This window comes from Atractosteus spatula, chromosome 15 (assembly GCF_055471065.1).
Source record: "Atractosteus spatula isolate fAtrSpa1 chromosome 15, fAtrSpa1.hap1, whole genome shotgun sequence".
Classification (NCBI taxonomy): domain Eukaryota; kingdom Metazoa; phylum Chordata; class Actinopteri; order Semionotiformes; family Lepisosteidae; genus Atractosteus; species Atractosteus spatula.
The window spans coordinates 12738261-12761337 of NC_142720.1; the positions used below are offsets into that span (position 1 = coordinate 12738261).

The following is a 23077-nucleotide window of genomic DNA, read 5'->3' on the forward strand; positions in this document are numbered from 1 at the left end:
TGTTAATACTGTTAATTCCAAAATGCCAACACCAGCTGCCCTGTTTTTCATCTTTCATGGACTGTGCATTTAATGCTCTGTTTTTTTTTTGAGGAATTATAAATTAGCACTAGGAGCTCTGCAAAAATAAGTTCTTCAATGAGATTCACGTGAAGGTTCACTGATTACAGCCTAAGGCTACCTCTGGAACCACAGTTGTCTGAAGAACACTGGGAACCATAACTAACTGCCCTCACACCGACTCGGCACACAGTGAGGAGTGAGGTCAAACTCTTATTCTGCTCAGAAACTTGCATATTGAAAGCATACAGACATTGATGCCCTTAAAGAGATTCAATACAAAACTCTTTAGGATGCTCTTAAATTCATATGCCTCTAGTAAAAAAATCTCAAAGGTGCATTTCTGTCCATCACAATAGTTCTCTTAATTTGCCAGATACAGTATTTTTTTTATTCAGTAGAATTCAGCATTTAAAAGAAAAAAAAATACGGTTATCTTCATGTGTAGTGTTCTTTTTATAGCAAGAACAATAAACTATTTTATATAGCACCATTAAAAGCAATGATTAAAGTATTTTGAGGTTGCATAAGCTCTTTATATTTACCACAGAAGGGCAAATCTGTTCGACATGAAAGCTGGTGGATGTTGGGAGATTTTAGAATGGGAGTTTAGAACAAAAACGACTTTTCAAGTTTCGTCCACGGGTGTCTGAGGCATCACTCCAAGGTCATTACTTATTCAGAGCACACAGCTCACGAAAGTATCCAAACTGATTCAACTGTTAACTTAAGCCCCTATTGTGCCATGCAAACACACACCTGTCTCGCGGCATGCTACTTCTACACACAAATACGTTTATTTTCATCCACAATTCCAAACAGCCACTGAAATGTCAGATTTTGACATTCCGCTGGCACAGGAAGTATCACATCCAGTTTTGTATCATCTGGTAAAAGGTTAAACTATTTCTCTCTGCCTTTGTTTCGCCCCTAGTTTGAAACAAACTTCATTTTTTTTCCAAGCTGAAAGATTTAAAGGTTAAAAGCTCAAAACTGTCAATATAGTTCTGACCATCTTCCATATCGCTGACAGTGAGAAATCCACCATTAGGCATAGATGGATTCTTGGGATTTTCCTTGGCGAACCAAGGTACATTCTGCAGAAATATCCAGTATCACTCAGTATCACTCAAAAAAAGGCAAGTTGAACAAAAAAAGGCATGAAGTTGAGTCATGCTTTACCTTCAGGATTATTCTCCTAACATTACACAGATTATAAAGCTGCAAGTCACATTAGCTTCTTTATGGGTTTCTACCATTATTGCAAATACAAGGCCTGTCCTTTTCTCAGGCCTTCAGCAAATGTTGTTCTTATTCTCTCGCAACATCAGGGCAGTCTTATGTAGTACTTTAATGACAATTTCCTACAGACCTAAAAGTGGCACTTTGTAAAGGAAAGGCACTGAAAAGGTCGATATACCCAGCTCTTCAAAACACCAGGGTAGAACCGTAATACTGAATGACTGTATCGAAGGTGAGCTGTTTTAAAAGAGCATTCTCATTCTCAGGAGTCTTCTCCCCACCCAGCCCTTTAATCAGCTTCCTGACACCGAGAATGAGAGAATGAGAATCCTTCCCAGAAACCTTCCGCAACTTAATTAAGAATCATGGAAGCCTTTGCGAACTCAATTAAATAATGTTAATCTAAGTTATTTAATTTATACTCTTTACCTCAGCAAACAAGTTAAGATTTAAGGTACATCATTTGTTCATCATTTATCCTTTTGCATTCTCAGATGATTTTGACTTTTTTTTTAAGATATCTGGATTCTAGAAGTGTTCATATACTGTTTCCATTTTAGGGCTGTTTGCATGTCATTGTGATCAATTTTAGTGCAGGAGTGCTAATGTTTCACAAACAAGCATTTAACACTGTTTTTTGTTTAATCTTCAGACAGCTGTCAATACATGTCACCACAAGATGTTCTAGCACAGTCAGCACAACATCACAGTCATTCTCCATGTGGAAATAGTGAGTATAACACAATTTGAACCTGCTAATGAACAAGAAACTATAGAGACGCAACAGAGTAGAGCTAAGTGCATCTAAGAGCAAAGCATTTTATGAGAATATGTGCACGGAAGATCAATAAAAAGTTCTTACTGAATCAGAACAGCCTATTTTCAGCTTCCCGGGGCCTTCCGATATTCACTGAATTTAATCCTTAAAACTTGAGCCAAAAGTTCAAGCAAACTCACAGGCCACACATCATTACAGCTGCCCTTTATTTCAAACCACAAAACAACTCTTGCAAGGCCATTCAAACCATGTGGAAAAAAAGGTTTGGAGTCATGCAAATGTAAAATATCCTGATTTGTAAAATTTCACAAAAAAGCACGAAGCCTTGAGCAAAACTATATACGCCAGTTTCCATGAAAACACGACAGTGGTACAGTTTGTTGAGTCTCGTTTCCAGTCTGAAAGGATTGAAACACTTCAGAAATTCGCCCAAATAAACAGGTTTAATGGTTTAATGTGAAGAGGTCTGTGACATAAACACTGTTAAGGGATTAGGGTGAATCATCCACTTAATACAGAAAATTGTTTTTTTATGAGGACTGAGTCCTTAAACTCAGCAGTGAAATACTGTATATGACAATACCAAAATTGATTTTAGTGATACCCTCCCGGAAGATGACAGTCTTAAGGTATTGGTGCTTAAGGTACATCCATGGAGTAATAAGAAAAAGCTGATTTGTGCGTACTGAACATTCAACTCAAGCAGCATAACTGCTCAAAATTGTAATAAATGTATAACGTTAATAGCAAAATTATTTTGAAGCAGATGTACAGAAATTTTTATTGAAAAAACACGAGAAAGATAATGGAAATGATCAACACATCATAAAATCCATTACGCTGATTAACATTTGTCATCAACAGGGGGTTCACTGTGAAGGTCACAGGCCAGTAGAGTAGTTACTGTTGAAAGCAACACAAGCTGTACATCTGTTATACTGTGCACCATGATGGGCTTTGTTCCTTCCTCTCATAGAAACTGGACAAGAACCTGTAGGTTTTCACTGGTCTCTGAGCTCTAAATGCCTCCCATCATCGGAGTTCATTGCTCAGACATTCAACAGAGCTCAGGTCTGATGACCCTCCAGGACACCCTGCTCACATTCCTCGAGAAAGGCGTCGTGCCACAAACAGAATAAGAGTGTGCACTGTCCTGCTGGAGTGGTCTCATGCCAGGATGAGCCCAGAGGATGTACATCAGGACTCATCTTATCATTGTACTTTCACTTTCCCATTGACTGGCCTGTTGTACACGACAATTAACACACTTATCTGCACCACACTTGCACTCCACATATCCATAATGGTGATCTAAACACCACATTTAATTACATTACTAAAAAAAACTGGTTACAACCATTCACACACTGATGAGGGCAAAGCTTTCTTGAACAGCACAGCATATTGGTTCCTTTATATATTTTACTTTTTTCTGATTTTCACCAGACCTGAAATTTAACAGGTTAAATCACCTGTGCCCATCACCTCTGGTCTCGCTTTTAGGGTTGTCCAATTGCTTGTCCCACTAATGAGGAGGCTTATCTCTTACACAACATCCAGTCACTTACCTGTATCATGGTCAGTCATGAATGATCTATTAACCCAAATGATACCAAAAACATTCAATCATATCCCAAATCCACTTACTTTACGTTTCTAAAAACACACATGTACAAATAGAGTAATACAAGTCTCCAGACACTCAGTTTGTCTATACACAGAAGTTTGATTGGGGAGCTACATCATTGTGCAAACTCCAAACGAACAAGTACAGGTTAATTTCACTCTGAAATGTTAAAAAAGAAGGAAGCAGAAAACATTTTTTCACAAGAAAAAGTTTTTTTTCTGCTTATCCTGCATCGTCCGTTTCCCTCTATAAAAATGTAGAGAAAGTTATTAACGCAATTACAAAAAAGGAATCATTTCTGGACTTACGTGCACTTCATGTTGCATCTCCAGTGAGTGTGGAAAGAGCCACACAACCACAAGCTCTGTGGAACTCCTGTTCCATGAAGAGAAAAGGCAGGAGCACTTCACTCAGACTGCCCATTACTATGGCAAATGTCTGACAACAAAACACCACTTCGAGGGGTCACGTCAACATTTTTATGTTATGGGAATCAAACCGGGGTTTTTCAGCTGCATGGGGAAGTCGGGAAGCACTGTGACACGCAGTGGTGAATCCTGACTTTTAAACACCCTAAAACACTAAATCTGCCCAAATATCTTCAGCTGCTCAACCTACATGAATAAATCTGGACCCATGTTAGAACTGTTGTCCACTTTGTACACAACAAGGCACCACTGATAAAATATGCAACCCATTTTTGCAAATGAGTAGCGTGCCTGTCGTTTGGCCTGCATGTCAAATTCTGTACTTTCTTAATATGGAGCAGCTCACTTAAAAAAATAAAAATAAATATCTCCTCATTAACTACTAATTCAAATCTACAATGCGTCTGAACTGAAGCTGAAAGTGTAACATGCACTACGTGTGACAACACCGACTCACAGAACCACTTCTGAGAGCATTCTTAAGCCCAGTTTGATCGCTACATCAGTCAAGGCCTCTCTGAAAATTCACCACAGTAAAAGTTACCCCTCCCCCAACATTAATACCACAAACATGCAGACGTTTAGGAAGTCACAGGGCTTTGTTCAAATTCTTGGCCACAAGCCCAAATACACATACAGAAGGCTTGTTAATATTCTTAACAGAAAATAACCAGCTCTGTTATTCTTCTATAAGAAAATGTAGTACAAACTAAAATGCTATTTATAAGAATAAAAATGTAAGAGTGTTTCATAAAAATAACCGATTAATCTCATTGAAGACATTGATATTGAAAGAAGTTCTTAAATTTAAAGTACACAAAATATATGATAATATTTGATAATATAGACAGGTATATTTCTTACCTTTTATTGATTTAAATGTTTGTTTTAATTTAATATATCCTTGTACAGCTCATTACATAGTGCTTTAAAAACACAATTTGACTGACTGATGGACTGATACCATCACCATTACCCCAGGCACAGAGTTAAGTATTTTGAAGTAAACAAGCAGCTAAAGTTGCTTGTAACCAGACACTATCACACTGGGCATCTAAGAAGACTTTAAAAGTCCAGCAGCAGTAATTACTGGTAAATAGCAAACACTACCAAAATGTACAGATTCAAAGGAAAAGAACAGAAATAAGGGAGTAACAGCACACACGCAGCTTCCAGAACAAAAACACAGCTCAAATTTGGAATGTTAAACTAATTTATGAAAACTTCAAGGACCCAAAACTTTGACAAAATTATGACTGACCTTGTGCTTTTACAACATGTAATGAGGAAAAGGAAAAACTCCCGCAAAATAAATTAAAATCTGTTTTCTTCTCTGCTTGAATGAAAGGGATGAAGTAAAGGGAAAACAAGACCAGTGAATTACCTGTGGAGAGCCCTGCATGCTCTGTGTACTTTGCTATTTTACATCTTTTATGCCTTTTGCACCCCTCACTTTTCAAGGGTGTACTTTAAAGAATGTTTTTTTTAAAAAAAACACGCTTGTTTCGATTTTCTCTGTCAACACAGACGCCTTATAAACATCGCCTTTAGGCAGAAGTGTATCAACAATCCTCCCACGTTCAAAGTCGGCTACATCTGTAGCTCTTTTCCATTGTTGAAAATGCCTCCCTTAATCCTTTTTGACTTTATTCATGCAAAGGTCATCTCAAATTCTACAAATGGAGAAGCGAAGGCAGCAGCCAGTCTCAAACATGGCTGAAGAACGCTGTGGTAATCCTCAAAACCGGAGTGTCTGCGCTATCTCATAGATGCTCAATGTATGTGAAAAGGCTTTCAACCAATATGACAGCTATTCTGTATGTATTTACAGGGAAATCTCTACAGTTTATACAGGAAAACGACAAAACATGACTTTCTCAGTTGGCTTAAATTAGCGATTTTTTTTTTATGCCGCTTTCCAAAACACACACCACCAAGCATGATTTCAGTCATAGGTTTCTCCTCCTGGCAACCGATTACACGCCAGTGAATCATGATAATTAAATGTATTTAGAACTTGGAGGGCATCTCATCTGCGGTCACACACAAGTGCAGCTGGGTGATAAACCCCTTAAAATAATTAAATACGAGGTAAATTATTTTTTTTTTTAAAAGAGAGAAAGAAAAAAAATACAGCCAAGAGGAAAAGCCTCTCTCCTCATTACCTCACTGCGCCTAAGCTCACTACACTACTGAAAGAGAGCTACGACTCTGCCTACACTAAGCCTGGAGATCTCTCTCATTCCATGTGCGCGAATCAGTCATTTAATAAAATTCATTTTAGTTGCAAGTGCAATGGTGTCCCTAAAACCATCAATATATCGGTAAGCCTTTCCCCTCAAAAAAGCAAAAAAAACTTTTTTTACACCAATTTAAATATGCTTGTGTCTTGTATTGTACTGTCAGTGTACGGTCATTGACGTCGGTGCCGAGCGCCTCACCTTTGGGGAAGACCGTGGCGCCTCCTTCGCTGCAGGAGCAGGTAAAGCGGCAGACCTCTCGGCGACCGGCTCTGCCGTGCTGACAGGAGGCGAGGGCGCCCTCCTCTTCTTGGCCCTCTCGAGTTCACCGTCGGCTGGGGGGCGCAGCAGGCCGCTCGGCGACAGTGCCTTGGGCTCGTAGAAGGGATTGGACCTGTAGGACCGAAGCGACTGTGCTGTTCATTTCCACCTTTCCACCCTGCGCGCCAGGGCTGAGAGATGGTCAAGCCAAGGACCCTGACAGACGCCAATAACAGTGCAGAACAGTAAAAAAAAACCATCTCAAATAACGACAAAACAATCCACCTGTAATTCCGAGTAAGGGGAATAATGAAGCATAGAGCCTTGAGTCAGATGGACTATAGCAACTGAATCTTTTTAGCATGAAGCAGATAAAATTAAGTACTTGATTCAGGTTGATTATTAATTTAAAATCCTGAAAGGCACTGTCCAAGTCAATTCGGGGGACAGCATCATACTAAGGTACAGGGGTACAAGTGGAAATTTAGTTTCATTTACAACAGAGGATTGTGGGATTGGGGAACCAATTCCCAGGTGACTGAAACACTGCCAGTCTCAAAGCATATGCAGCTAATGTTTCACTCAAATGAACTTATGTTTGCAATTATGTTACTGAAGAAAAGAAAAACAATGTTGTGTGGTTCAAAATAATTGAAGACGTCAATAATTGTAGAACTGAAGAGAAAGTTGACATGACTACAAGGAGCTACTCTCCAAAGAGCAATAGCAACAGTTGTAGAAGTGATTGTTTTAAATTTTTACACTGGCATTCAGCTAATAGTATTTCATATTTTCAATTTTTATTTTTTATCGCGCAACATGGTTTTAACCTTTCTTTTTGACAATTATGTTTCTTAGTTGAAAACACTAAAATTCTGCTTAATATGTAGCTAGGTGAGCTGCTTCTCACAGATGCAGTGATAAGGTCATCAATTCCTCACCTACAATTTACAGGTGATGCTGACCACTAATCTCAAAGCCCATATAACGTGCTTTACAGTGCTACAGTTTACCAACTGATATACATATACACCTATTCCTTAGTTTACAAATGTAATTCATTTCTCAAAAACTGCTCACCACCAGAAAGAGAAATTTCACACAAGGAAAATTAAATACCCATTATTCGACATGTAAATGCCGATGACTCGTCTCTTGCAGAAAACACTCCTGTATTACTTATTGTTATCTTCAGAGTAGTGAATTGTCAAAATAAGGGCACTACTGTATTGCATGTTTAGGATAATTAGCCAATTTAGTACAACAGTTAACAAGACAAAATGTGTTAAAATTGTGAACTGTTGAACATATGCACAGCACAACAAAGTCCAATGCAAACATCTTTCAACTGCATGTCTTTTTCAGTCCTTGAACAGAGGTTTACATAGTGGAGAAAAAACATACAATACTGACAGGTTAATCAGTACATTTGGCTAGACTAGCAACTAGTCAAGATAGAATGACCACTGATTGCATTTTAATCAGCCATAGCAAATTAATTTGACACCCCTGTGCTGACATGACATGACATGTTTCTAGTGCCACCGGGTGGCTGCATGTTGTAAATGCAGCAAGACCCAAAAGGACCACACCTAAACAACAACGAGCTGCCATAAGCAAAACCTTGACCCTGTCACTGAATCTACAAGAGTAACGTCAGGAATGGAAACTTAAAACTCAGTCACAAAAAAAAAATTGCGTTCAATTTGTTTTGCCATCAACAGATAAGAAATTACAAAGTTCCAGAATGACTATATTGCAATTGATCCATATAATGGCTGGCTGAGTAACTACGGGCCAGGTGCTTAGGGTCAGCTGTCATTGACCCCATCTCTCCTGCCGTACCAAGACACTTGACAAGGAAACAAACAGGCAGATCGTATCAATGCATAGCTTGTCTCGGTGGTCAGGCCCACCTCCTTGGCGGATCTGTCACTCAGTGTCTTTGACAAAAGGGAAAGAAAAGCAAGAAAGCACATCTAGGTACTCGGGTGAAAGATAAGGTTAAAGGTACATAGGCCTAACCTGCCAGAAGGAATAAGGACCACAGAGGCCTGTTCAGTGCGTTGCCTGAGAAACACATTAAACAAAACTAAAGTAACTGAAAGAGTAGTCAAAATAAAAGTTTTAAGAGAACATCCTTCACGCACAACGTGGAAAAGAAAACAGAAGCACTGACAATTTAGGGCTGCCAGCAGAACGTTTCACAAGTCATTTCCAACTTCATGGCAGGTTTGATAAACTAAACATAAAGACTGTAAGAGCGCAGAGATAGAGGGAAAGGGGCGAATGGGCAGATTAAGTTAAACAACACTGTGAACAAGTGCCTCTGTGTTCTCATGGCCTGTCGGGCCACCCCTCTGTGAGGTGACCTCTTGCAGATCTGTGTGAAGTAATGAATGTGCTATGGACCAGGCCAAGACAGCCTGCTGTCAACACACCCCATGGACCGCAAGACAGCACATATACTGAAACAAGAGACAAGAGAGGAAAAGATTCACATACTTTTTTTTAATTTTAAACTTACTCATCCAGTTCCTCGTCCTCATTTTTAGAAGTATCTGCATACAGGTATTTGCTCATATCCACCGGGCGCACATTCTTCCTCTTGGAGAACTTAGGAGGAGACTGTTCCATCTTTGTGTCCCTGACTGGTTCTGGTTCTGGCTCCGGTTCCGGCTCGTCAAACGGATTGCTGTACTGCAGAGTTTCAGCCCCCACCTCATCGAAGGGGTTTGAGGAGTCAGGACTGGAGAACAGCTCTTCTTTCTTTTGTTGAGTAACTGTAATTTTGGGTGGCTCTGTAGTGAACAAATCACAAATTGCAAGAAAAAGAACTTCACGGCAAAGTGATTTGCATTTCAAGACTTTTAAAGCCTAGAAAAATATTAAAAACAATCAAAATACAAGGTAAAAGGTATATAGTAGTTTGTGGTCAGAGCAATAAATTATGAGAACAACAGGGGTAATTTTAATTGCAATCTCTGATCACAACACTTACATCATGTATCCAAATTTGTAAACAGTGAACTCAGGTGAAGGCATTTGCGCTTTAGGAAAATTAAATCATTAAATCATTCCATTACCTTCGTCATCAGGTTCCCCAAATGGATTTAACTCGGTGTCGTCTGAATCGCCAAATGGGTTTGCGCTCGTGTTAGAAACGTCTTGATCATCGTGTTCCAGGAAGTTAAGTTTACTGATGAGCTCTGCGAGAAGCCCAGTTAAAAAAAAACACGAAAAAAGTTAATATTGCTGGCAACGTGATGGGGATCTGCCTGAAAGCATGGCTCCTTCACAACTCAATGGAATGAAATCTGCACTTTGGAGTGAACCACTAAAAGGAAATCTTTTTCCTTCGACAATATTCCTGTACGATTTCCTTCACTGCCATTTTAGCTCCTGATTCTGTTACACTGTAGAGGCGTACAGAAGTAGAGATTCCAATACCACTGCCTTGTACAGCACAGTGTTACATGCTTGTTTATGCTCCCTTGCTGAGTGTCAGAAAACACACTGGATTAATGATAAGGCGTCATTTGAACAGATAAGGACAGTCGCATTCTTTCTGACACAAGGCTTCAAATGTGCCCCATATTTGGACATCAGAGCTTCAAAATGGTACACTGTTTGCAAGCAGCCTGAACACACGGTGCTTGTGCTATTTATTTTTATTAATAAGACAGGGACACCATTTTTTATTTTTATGAACACAAACCATCAACTCTGGCTCTTACATAGGGGGAAAAAATCCCATCTCCAGTTTTACCTTTAAGCTTAATATTCTGGAAAGCCTTGATGCATCTAGCTCATACTTCTGTTAAAATTGGGCATAATGTTAATAACCGTAATGTCCAGTTACCATCCAATTAAACAGAATGTTTAATAACACTCTTAAACAATAACTAAAGGTTGAAAAAGATGTATTCAGGGCCAGGATGGCCTTTTTTTCCCCATGTATTTCCACTTCCCCTGTATTTTCTGAGGAGGCAGCCTTTGCTCTTTTTGGTTCACGTCAAATTGCAGAAAGCCAAACAGAGGGAGACAGAAAACCAACGAAGATTATCTGACAACAAATGGACAAATCGAGTCAGGCACCACAACCACAACACTACAGGAATGGCAGAAGACAGAAGAAGGAAGATGAAAGCTATTAGACCTTCAGAAGAACTGGCTGATTTAGCAGGTTTATTTGCTTGCTTTACGTAGTCATCTGGGTCTTCATCTAAGCTGCTGAGGGCATTCAACTGGTTTACTATTTCTGTAAACAGAAGCCAGTCAGGAAAACATTAAGCAAACTGGACACAGAAAGAAAGGCTACAAAGGCAGATAGCGAAGGAAAATAAATCTGTTTGGTCATGCCTGCATTTGAGATTTTTTTCTTCTTTTTGCAGTTTGCAATTTGTACAGCAGAATGTCTTTAGCCGTGTATGATGTGTATGATGCCTCTCAAGCTCTGTCATGTTGCCATAAGCACAGGACAATCACAACCGCACCCCAAGGTGAAATCTATTCTTCCCACACAAAGGTAATGTACTTGGACAAAAAAAAGAAAAGAGCCCAACTGGCTAGACCAGCCATGGGCAATGAAAAGAAATGGATAGTTCTGGCCATTGGCTTAAATTTACATGGCCCATCCATTCTGCATTCGTCATTGGCAAGCTGTCCTCTATGCTGATTAGGTTGCCCGGAACATGCATGAAGCCCTGTATCGAGATTGCATGCATTACTCTAAGAAAAATGGATATGCCAAGCAAATTCCAAACATAAATTAGCCTCTTGGTGTTGAGGAGATGCAAACATAAAAGCGCAACTTGGATCAGAAGAGCAAAAGGGAGAAGGAAAAAGAAACAGGTGAAAGAAAGCAGAAAGCCTGCTATGTCACACTGAAACAAAACATAAATAAAGCAAAGACATAAATAAACTCAACATAATGGCAAATCATGCACTGAAAAAAATCATTCAAACAATCCAGCTTATACACTCTCCAAGATCCAGTTTCCCTGTAATGCAGGAATGACGTTAGGATGTTTAGTGCACGTGAACGGACTGTGTTATCAGCACATAAATGGCCGCTTGCATCAGTGAAATATTTTCAATGCCTTTCTTGCCAGAGAGCATAATACAGAAACTAAGCAAAAATATAAACGTAGAAGCTATACAACTATGCCACTGTAATATACCATTTTACATTAAGGCCTAGTCATATTAGTGAGAAGATAACAGGTGCTCCTCGTTTGTGTTCATTCATTAAAAAAAAAACAGGCTTTTGGAATAATATATAATGAGGCTCTAACAGGTGATAGTCTGCTTAATCTCATGTTTGCAAATGCAGTGTAAGACAGCCAGAGGGCTGTGTGGCTGCATTTTCCTGAGTGCTCGGTACAGCTGCCATGGAGTGCTTGGGCCTGCTGGGCACTGGTCCTCAGCGGTTAGCACCGTGCGCTGTGAAGGAAACGAGAGCCAGGGATCGTTTCCGCTCCACAGGTGACCTTTGGCAAGCTCCTTCACCTGCCTGTGCCTAGTTCTCAAACCACTGGAAAAAAGGATTACAAGCAGGGCTCCACCAGCCAGCCAGTGTGCCATCTCAGCTGGGGTGTTTCTGGGGAAAGGTTTTGGGGAAAAGGATAAAAAATAAATAAAAACAACTCAACAAAAACTCCTCTTTTCTGGGAAACAATAGCACTCAAAGGCATACGCTCAGAATTTTGACAACACTTTGCCCCGTGAATAAAAACAATATCCTCCGAGATAAACGTTGTGCTCCTGTATTTATACATCACAGGGTCAGCTCATGTCTGGTGGCCTGAAAGGGCTTGGAACGCAACTCTTTCCATCATGGACTCTCCAAACCACAACTACCTCGGCGACCCTGAGGACAAACACTTCAGGGAGAGGTGACTCCAGGATCTCTCGCCCCTGGCCGACTGTCGGGCCAGAAGGTGGGATCTCAGCAGCTGCAGCTTTGGCAAGGGTCTAGCAAGACTGCCCCCAACCTCAAGCCCTCTGGGACCTTGAGCTCTGTCAAACTGCTCATCTTTAGCCTATTAAGGCTGAAAGCCCACTGCAAAAAAAAAGGGAAGCCAATTAAACACCTACAGAAGGGCGTCCTTTTTCGGAACGGACATCTGGCCTTCAGAGGTTAAAGTCAAGTCAGGGTAGTTCTTTTTTCCCTTTGTAACTGAATCTCTTTTCCCCTGCTAAATGGGTTTCAAGTGCCCCACCTGTAATCTTTGCTGCCTTTTCGTCTTGGTTCACTCTGTTTTCTTCGTCCTCCTCATTCTCCTCTTCAAAGTCGTCCAGATTGCCGATGTCAGCCTGCTTCATGCTCATCAGGCTGGCCAGGCTCTGCATGTCTTCATCCCTGGGACACAAACCAAACAACACGGGCTTCTGTCACTGCCAGGGCCCTGACGGAACCAAGCCGCAGCCTGCATTCTGCCCTCGTAGAAAGTCTCTCGACAAACCTTTAATACCCTTTTATTAATTCCACTCCTTACTGGGTTTTAGCAGCAATGCATACACCCACAACTGTAAGTCTTATGAAAAAATTAAAAAAAGGGTTGTGTGGCCAAGTGACAATACTAGACCGTTTTTCAGCCTCAGTTTTATTTTTTGCATGCGTGTATCTCGTAGACGCCTCACAAAATCAAATCGGGAATACATTTGGCACTGGAGTGACATTCCACTCTGAGCAACGTCTTTCATGCTTTGTACTTGGGGTCCTTCATGGCACACAAACCAGAAGCACACGTATTACAGTGGAAGTGCAGGTAAGCAGGAGATAACATGAGAGGATTTACAATCAGACCTTACGGTTCCCTCTCACTCCCTCACCCTTGCCCTGTCGCTCTCTCACGTTGAATTTGCAATTAGCAACTCCCAGAGACGTCAGAGGCAACTGACAGATCGCATGGAGAGTTTTCAGACTTCTGGATGAACTATTAGAAAAGCTACAGTAAAATATTAAGTCAACTGTTTTGTGGTATATTCCAGGACTAGTAAGGCTCTTGGTTATTTTGCTAAAATTCTTAAATGAAGGACGTTAGAATAAAATTTGCCTTGAAAGTAGAACATTTGTGCTTCCATACTATGGGCCTCCTAGTTGAGGGGTGGTTAGCACTTCTGCCTCACAGCTCCAGGTTGCTGGTTTTAATTCGTGCTGGGATATTAGTCTGTGTGGAGTCTGCATGCCATCCCTGTGTCTGTGCAGGGATTTGGCAGGGAGAGAGGAGGAGGGGTTTGGTATGTACTGGCCATGGGATCATAAGACTATAGTGAAAAAGAACCAGATGAGTTCAAAGGGAGTATGCATAAAGATAGCAGTTAATTACTAAAAATCAATTGACATGAATGTTTGAAGAAAAAAAAACAGAAAAAGAAAAAAGCACTAGTGCGGTTAATTAATTAAATCATCACTACGGGTTAAAGTTTTTTCTTCCATAGGTGAAAATCCCTAAGTCAGGTACCTACAACAGAAAAGAACATACTGTAGGTCTAGAAAAAAACAGATAAATCTTTAATTAATAATGTCTACTAATTTTATGTAAAAACACTAAAAACAACAAATTGTTGCAGATAATAAAGGCATTGTTTTTTTTACTATCCTCTTTAACAGGTTAAAATCTGCCTCGAGGGTTTTTTTTTTTGCTGTGGGACAGCATTTCATTTCCCGAAAAAAAAAAAACCCATCGCCTGGGCCAAAGAGAACAGAACCTCTCGTGTTACTATTTCAGTCGTCAAGCCCTCTGACGCACTGACAGCGCCGTGTTCTCAAGATGCTAATCTAGAGACAGGCGAACCCGAGTCGCCAGGAGCGGGTGACATTCAGCGGCAGCCCAGGCCGGGACAGTGAAACAAGTCACTTTCACTCTGGGAGACAAGGAGGAGGAATGCTGGGAATGTGCTGGTTGTCAATAGGAGCCGTCCAGCCGCTGTCACTAAGAGAACAGCGAGAGTGCCATTTTGTACTGCAATTGCTCTCTGACTGCGTGCACTTGGGATGCTCAAGCTAATTAAAGACGCTTTGGAAAGCGGGAATCTTTGGGGAATAAACTTACGTGGCTTTGCCCTCCCGCAGGAAGATGCAGGACAAAGAGAACTGCAGCGTGGCGGATACCACTTTCTTAGACAAAGGCTTGAATCTCAGCTTCACATCAGTCTGTGTTGGCATCGGACTGGCATACTGCTTCATGTTGATACTGCTGGTAGCCAGGGCTTTTCGACGCCCAGAAGGAGATTCCTGGGGAAGAGAGGTAGGGAGGGGAGGGAGGCAGAAGGGAGGGGAAAATCAATTTACATTTCACCTCAAATCCCACCTTGTCAAGTCATACAACAAACCGGATTTCTTCTCAGTGAAAACATTCAGGCAAAACAGCTCACCATTTTTAAAATCAAATATAACTAAAGCATTATCTAACCTCAGCTAAGCCTCTTTGTCAATATACTTTCCTGCAATACAAATATGCATTAGATTGTAACTGCCTGCAAAACAATCTGCTCCAAAGCTGTAAAGAGACAAAAGATTGCAAAACGCACAACTAAAGTGAACATGATGGGAAATCAAGGAACTCACAATATGCATTTCAATAATTAACGATTCTCTTTTTCTAACAACACGTTATAGAAATAAATTAGATCAAATCAAAAGGTTATGGAAAATAACAGGCAAGGAAATTAGTTTCAAAGTATTTTAGCCTGGGATGTTGTCAAAGGAAAATCTGTTTCTATGACAAATTGGGACAGCTGGAATGGGGATCAAAATAGGTATATTTCAAATTCTTCAAGCAGGAAAAGTATCAATTGGTACCTAGAGTGGGAGACGCCATGTGAAAAAAGTAAGGTCATTTTAAATGAAGACAAACTGCTAATTAAAACAAGCCTCCCATTCAAATGGAGATCAACTTGATCTCAAGCACTTGATGAAGACATCTTCAAACTGATGTTTTTAACCCAGTTAAATGAAGACATACCAGAAACCTCATTAAAAACGCTCAAAACATTCTTCATCTGACAAGGCTAACCTTGTGTTGTGACTTTCTGAACACAGTCACTTATGTTCTCCTTTGAAACAGAGTGAATACTTTCAAAAAGATTTTTTAATTACCGGTGGGAATTATTCAAGTAGTTGCTCTTGTAGTGTTTTAACCCTGTGCAGTTCTCACAAAGAAGGAAAAGAATGAAAATGAGAGCTCCTGCTGTCATTTGGGAAAAAGCCGAAACCGAAAATAACTGAACATTTAAGATTGCTTTTTATTCCCAATAAAGTGACAGAGGTGGGCACCAAGCACAAATGTAACTATAGGAACAATCCTAACAGAAAGACATTCAAATTACCATATACATGTTCCGTATGTAGCTAATTCAAAATGCGGTTTCGCTGATAATTTAGGAAGAAAGAATAAAAGTACCATCATGGAAAAGAAAATCTCTACAAGCCCCAAATCTAAAATAAAAAAAGTGAATTTTGAAGACAGATGGGAACACTTTGGGTGACTGACTTTTATTACAGTATTTTATAATTGTAAAATAATAAAATACAAATCAAATGAATACTTCAAGAACTACCATACCAGTGATAATCACAGGCAGCTGTCGATTTCTGTGATCTCAGTCTATGGAGTTTTGGTTTAATGTTACCTCAAGAATAAATTCCAGTTCTTAATTCAGGACAAATTTGTTCTCACTTTAAAAACACTTTGGCAATACATATATTGCCTGTTCCAGACAGCTGGGTGGTCTTTGTCTCAGTGTTCTTCAAGCCTTTCCCACTGTCCCACATTTGTGAAATAAATCTTGAAAATGTATAAATGTATAAATACAAAAGACAAGGTTCAGATTGTTTTAAACTTAAGATGAATTTCAGTAAACCTGCAAAAAATACACTGACAAAAAAAACTTCCACACAAAGGATGTGTAAATGAAACATTCATTTACAGTTGTATTTAAAAAAAAACCAACAAAATTGTCAACTTTCACATTCAATAAAACAATTAAGAACCATGTACCATTAAGGAAAAAAACTGTAGAGGTACTCAGAAGGTTTTGAAATAAATAGCACTGAAAAGGCTCACTGGGAGTCAAAGCACTGTAAATAACAGTAGGACTCAAAAGTAATGCATTTTCTACACCATTCTCTCTCCACAACCAACAGTCTCCCTTTCACAGTTAACATGAAATGGATAAATATTAACAATCCTTTAGGTTAAAATGCCTTTTATGACAACTATATACTCATCTTACATGAATATGTGCAACTGTTTTTATTTATGCGATAACCCAGAACACAACCTCCTGTTTGCAAGCATTCGTAGGTGAAATTTAAATTTCTTTTAATTTCTTAGTTTGAGTTATGTGGCACCTTTCAAGAATGTAACTACAGTGTAAATTGAGAACTACCTGTATTTGATGACGCAAGTCCTTGCCAGTTCAGTTTATATACCTGCAGAGCAACATTTTCCTGACATAAGAGGAGTGAAGACCAGGCCAGTCTGACCATCGATTGCAAACGTCAGAACTATTAAGCCAGTTCAGCTCTCATGTAGAGACTACACAGTAAATGTGTTGTTCAAGAGGAAATGCTTCAATACAGAACCATGAACTACATTCCAAAGTTCCTCTGCTGTTTACAGGAAATTGATGCAGTTAGTCAACCTGTACTGCTGGGTTCGGTTACAGCCCACTTGTACGCTATTATGGTGACCAGGGCTATGGACAACACATTGCCCGGTTCCTGTTGGCAGTGATGACTACAACCGAGTCACTCTCAGGGGGTTTACAATTGTCCTGCCTTATACAATAGATTGGCATTCTTCTCTGTCTCACAAATGTCTGTTATACACCTGTACAGCTCTGCAGCCCCAGGACACTGAATTAATAATAATAATTCAGAGTTTTCTGGACACCCCACTCAAAGCGGTTTACAGGTACTGGAGACACCCCTCCACCACCACCAATTTGCAGCCCCACCTGGATGATGCAACAGCAGCCATAGTGTGCCAGAACACTCCCCACACATCAGTGGGGAGGAGAACAGAGCAATGAAGCCAATTCATAGAATTCTAATACTATAACCATACAGCATAGTCTCAATGCTCACTGAGGATGGATACTGCAACATCAAGACTTAGAAAACCTCCCAGACGTGTAGGTGGAGCACAAAGTTTTCTTTGGCACTTAAATAAGGCTTTTTTATTAAAAGTAAAGCTTATGATTACTTAAATGTTATGTGGAAATGCATCCTTTTCCAACCAATTCATAATAAATATGACCCAGAAGAAAGTTCTTTAGGGTCTTCTCATTCCAAATATGTCAAGTTTATGGCTTGGCTTCATATTACTTTGAGGTTTTTTTCTTCTTCTGGAGCTCTTTATCTCTTATTGCTTATTCATTAATTAATATCATACAAAAATTCATAAAAAGTGTAAGGTTTAAAGAACACGCTACACAACATTTTCAAAAGTATGCCAAATTGTACATACTAATGGAGGAGCCTTTGAAAAAATTGTTACGATGGGACATCATAAGAAATGGGCTTCCAAAGCTTTGTAGTGGGTTTCAGAGCAAGTGATTCAGGAAAGATCTGTAAAACACCCCTACCTGCATCTGACTAAGGATTTGGATTTCAAACCAAAATACATTTGCAGAGGAAAAAAGAAGAAATTAAAATCTCTTTGTCAGATATAAAATACACAACTTCCAAATCCTATAGATGAGAAAAGCCACAAATGGAGAAAAGCAGCATCCTATAATCATAAAAATGCAAACTTCCATGTTTTTTTTCTGAAATCAGACTTAATTAACACTATCTATGCATATTCTTAAGACAAACAAAATATACAGATTATGTATAATAAATGTTTTCGGCAACATTTTGATTAATCATTCATGACTGAGATACACTAGCGATTTTGTTGCTTAAGCACTTAATCACCTCATTAGAGAGAGTTGATTGGGCACAGGTGATAAGCGATTTAACCCATTAAATGTCAAGTCTAGAGAATCTGAAGAAAGAAAAATACAGAGAGCCGCCAATGTGTCTCGCTTATCAGGAGAACAGCACCTTTGTGCCATCGATGTTTTGGAGGTTGGAATAAGTCTCCTTAGGTGTGAAGAGTGACACAGAAGTGCAGGTTGAGATGCTAACTGATGCGTGCAACGGGACAATCCATATGAAGTGGAAATCTGAGCTGGAGTGTCTAGGTGCTACAGACCTTCACTGATAGTGATTGATGGCAACCTGATTGAATGGCTGTACACTGGTGATGCCCTGGGACCTCTCCTGTTGCCCCTCCTGTGGGCTCATCCTAACGTGACAACGTCAACTGTAAAACTTGCACACACCAGCGGCTCCTGAGGATGCGTACTGCCCATTGCTCGGGTAACAACAGCTTCCTTGACAGTAAAGACTGAGACAATTACACCTACATCACCCTGTAACTCACAACTAGCAACCCGCTGAAGCTGCTGTAAGCAGGTGTGAGCCTGGTCAGTACCAGGATGGGAGACCTCCTGGGAAAAACTAAGGTTGCTGCTGGAAGAGGTGTTAGTGGGGCCAGCAGGGGGTGCTCACCCTGTGGTCTGTGCCCCAGCATGGTGACGGGAACACTATAATTTAAAAATGTGCCGTCCTTCGGATGAGATGTAAAACCGAGGTCCTGACTCTCTGTTGTCGTTAAAAAACCCAGGGTGTTTCTCGAAAAGAGTAGGGGTGTAACCCCAGCGTCCTGGTCAAATTTCCCATTGGCCTTTACCAACGATGGCCTCCTAATAATCCCCATCTACGAATGGCCTTCATCACTCTGCTCTCCTCCCCACTGATAGCTGGTGGGTGGGGAGTGTACTGGCGCACTATGGCTGCTGTCACATCATCCAGGTGGGGCTGCACATTGGTGGTGGAGGGGAGCTCCCATTACCTATAAAGCACTTTGTGTAGTGTCCAGAAAAGCATTGTATAAGTGTAAGCAATTATTATTATATGCCAGACATAAGACCCCCCCCTGAACTTTTGTGGGATGAGCTAGCATAATGTGTAGCATCTAGGGCTCAGAGACCAGTGAACTGCTTGTCAAAGCTCTATGGAAGGAATAGGACAGATCACCACAAGACAGCATGTTCATCCTGGTGAATGAATCGGAGATGTCCATCTTGTATTGCTTCCAGCAGTAGTCATACATGCTACAACTAGGCTGTGATTTTCACAGTAGAGCCCCTGACAAATAGCATAAAGGATGTACTTTAATTCTGCACATGCTACAGAAAAGATAAATTTATTCATAAATGTGAACGTTACAGTTATAAAAAGTTTTATAACGTTACAGTTATAAATAAAATGCTTCATTCATAATATAATCTTACCATACTGTAGCCATACATGTCTGTGAGAAACGAATATATATATAAACTGTATAAACTGCAGCAGGGTGAGAGTCTAGTGCAGGGAACACCTCTCGCGCTTGTGCTGGAAAAGGAACACAGGTCAGACTTGGTGAGGATGTATTGAAAATCTCTATTTAAGATATCTAGCCCTCAGGTTGCCCCTGGACACAGATTCCCTACAAGAAACAAGAGACTCTAGGAAATTATAAAGCACAATAATGCTACATAGAATACATATGGAATTACTTTTTTTTTAAAGATGTTAAACATTTTTACATATATAAAAATGTATATAATTCTAAATCTAAAAAACCCAACAGTTTTTACAAATCTGTAACTGAAGGCCTTAAATAAAGACGCATTTTCCACATGTCACATACTGTATCTATCATTTCTTAAGTCAGTGGTAGCAAGTGATTCAAGTGTTCTCCATGTGAAGTTTGCCATTCAAATTTAACTATTAAGTTTTATCTTACAAATCAGATTCCTTGAAATAAGAACCACTTGAGGACATTAAATGCTTTTTAATTCGTAATATGCTGGTGTCAAATAGGTGCTGTTGAGTGTGCTACAACAGATTCTGCGTACCTGAAGTCATATTCCAGGCATGCCGAGTATAAGCGTTTAAAAAGCTCTGTCAATAAGCACTGATAAAAAAAAGTATAAGATTCAAATATGCGCTTCCAAAGCACTTGACATTTCTGTTGACATTTGAGCCCAGTTGAATCAGTCAGAAATATAACATGTCATCCCTGCAGAATACCTTGTTCAAAACCCTTCTTATCACCGAGATTATGCAGTCATATTATACAGAACTAATAGTGCATGTAGATACCTTATGAATGAATTTCAAAATGCATCAAACACTTAAGAAGGATTTAGGTCCTCTCTGAAGAAATACTTAAGAATATGCAAATACCCTGAGAAGAATTAGGTTTAACAGATTTGACTAGCACAAACAATAAATGTGCTCTTTTCCCTGGTTGCTACTGTCAATCAGTGAATAAGATTAAGGTCCAAGGTTGTGACAATGTGTAAAATGAAAAAGCACAATAAGGCACTTTTAATTTATTACAGGGATATGACTATCAATATTCTGTTATTGTGTCTTCAGCATTACTAAATACCTTGCTGGGAGGCAAGCTTTGAGGGACGAGAATGGCGAGCTGCTGCCCCCTACCAACCCAACAGCTCAATTACAGGTCTGCCAAACAAGAAGTTATTTATTTTGGGGGGTGTTCATGCAAAATTCTGTTTATCACTGCAGCAGACATGCAATCACAGCCTCACAGGGTGAAGACATTTGTGCAAGGAAATCTATGGAAATACAACTGACATTGACAGAGAAAAAAATCTAGGCTTTAAGTAGCTAATTTAAATATATTTTATTAAAAGAGAGATTATAAATGCACAAAGACAGATTTGTTATGTTTATTATAACGGTGCATTAATATAGTATTCTTTATCTTACCAGTGCTTCTTTTACTGTTCCTCGTGTGCTTCTATCAGACTGCCACATGGTGTAATATTTTGCCAGACTCAGTGATATCTAAGGTGGCATGTGATCAGAGCCAGGAGGAATACGCACACATGGCCTAAAGACTACACTGGGCATCCTTTACCATCACACATTAAGTTAAGGACTGCCAAGGAGTAATGGATTATTAATTTCATTCACAATTGAAAAGCAGGATAGTGCCCCAGTCAACAACGTCTGACATTCACTGACATAATGTGCCATAAAGACACACACACACACAAAAAAGATGAGCACATGTGCAAACAAATACACACAACAAAAATGACTTGTATGAAAAAACAGAACTGCTAACAGTTAACCATTTCCATACCTGGATCTTCTTTAAACCCACCACCCCCACTGCAACCCATAGCAATTTCTAATGCACTGTACACCAGGGTCCCTTGAAACCCACCGTAGCTAATGCAGACTGTCATTAATCTCTACAAAGCCTGACGCAGTAAATTCAAGGCACTCTGCTGATTGATGAATCTTTCCTGCTCGGTTTGAGAAAACCTGCTACGGAAGCAGACAGAAATTAAAGGAGGGGGTTAGGTCGGAAGAGGGTGGTGGTGTGTGTGTTGGGAGGGGAGGACAATAGTGTTATAGGTTTTCTGCCAGTTTCGCTATCTGATGCCCCTCTAAAGTAGCATGCCCACAGCCACAAGCACCCAACATGAGGTTTTCATGAAAGCATTCCCTGAATACAGCCTTCAAAACAACACCTCCATTCATTTCTAACCACAAACTTTCTTTCGGGCAAAATGACCTTCCACTGCACTGCACTGCACTCCTCAAAGTGCGTCGCCTAATCTCACGCTACCACAGCATCCCAGCCACAGCTATACAGCAGTGTTATCGTCACTGTCCGGGGACCGCAGTGCAGAAGCGGTCCACAGAAATAACCGGACGATGGAATAGGTCAGCTATGAACTGTACGCAAGGGAGAAATTGTCCTGTAAGAAAAAACAAAAACATCCTAGGAGGAATCAGCCCTTGTGTCCAACACAGTGTGCTCTGTGCCATAGGTAAGACGGAAAAACATACTATAAACCCCAGAGGCAGGCAAACATCTGAAAAATTAAAGAGAGTAAAATCTGCTTTTAGAATAAATGCTTCTCTACTTAACTGGTGACCTTATATTAAGAAGAATAAAAAAAAAACTCTTCGACCTTCTCTTTTGTGGTCTTCTATTTTTTAAATTAAGGAGGACAGAAAATAACACAAAGGAGATTTTTTTTAAATGCATAGCTGTTCCCTTCTGGAAGAACAGCTGTTCACAGCAGCAGCGCAGCCGCCAGGTCTATGGCTTTGGTGGGATTTTATTGAAAAATGCCAGCATGTCACTCCTTGGCACTGGTCTTGACCGACAAAGTGCTTTTTCCCCCTCTTATGACTACAATCAATAAGTTGTTGAGTTACGACTGTCAGACAGTTGCATATTCATTCACATTACAAAAAGTATTGAATATGCCCGGTGCCATATGGTCACTGCATTTGAGCTACATCTTGCTTTTGAACCACTGTGCATTTCTTTTAGGTAGG

The 23077-nt window shown here is 40.0% G+C and overlaps 1 protein-coding gene across 8 annotated transcripts in view; it reads right to left on the minus strand.

Moving 5' to 3' along the window:
* ehbp1 (EH domain binding protein 1) overlaps positions 1 to 23077 on the minus strand; it is a 134418-nt gene that overhangs the window by 63377 nt on the left and 47964 nt on the right. For 5 of the 8 annotated variants that reach the window (XM_088933849.1, XM_088933851.1, XM_088933856.1 and 2 more), the window contains exons 5-10: positions 14697 to 14878; positions 12861 to 13000; positions 10796 to 10897; positions 9723 to 9845; positions 9164 to 9437; positions 6577 to 6769 (exon numbers count right to left, since the gene is read on the minus strand). In XM_088933849.1, the coding sequence (XP_088789975.1) occupies positions 6577 to 6769; positions 9164 to 9437; positions 9723 to 9845; positions 10796 to 10897; positions 12861 to 13000; positions 14697 to 14878 (1014 nt within the window). The remainder of the gene's footprint in view (positions 1 to 6576; positions 6770 to 9163; positions 9438 to 9722; positions 9846 to 10795; positions 10898 to 12860; positions 13001 to 14696; positions 14879 to 23077) is intronic. The other 3 variants (XM_088933852.1, XM_088933853.1, XM_088933857.1) reach the window with 1 other exon arrangement.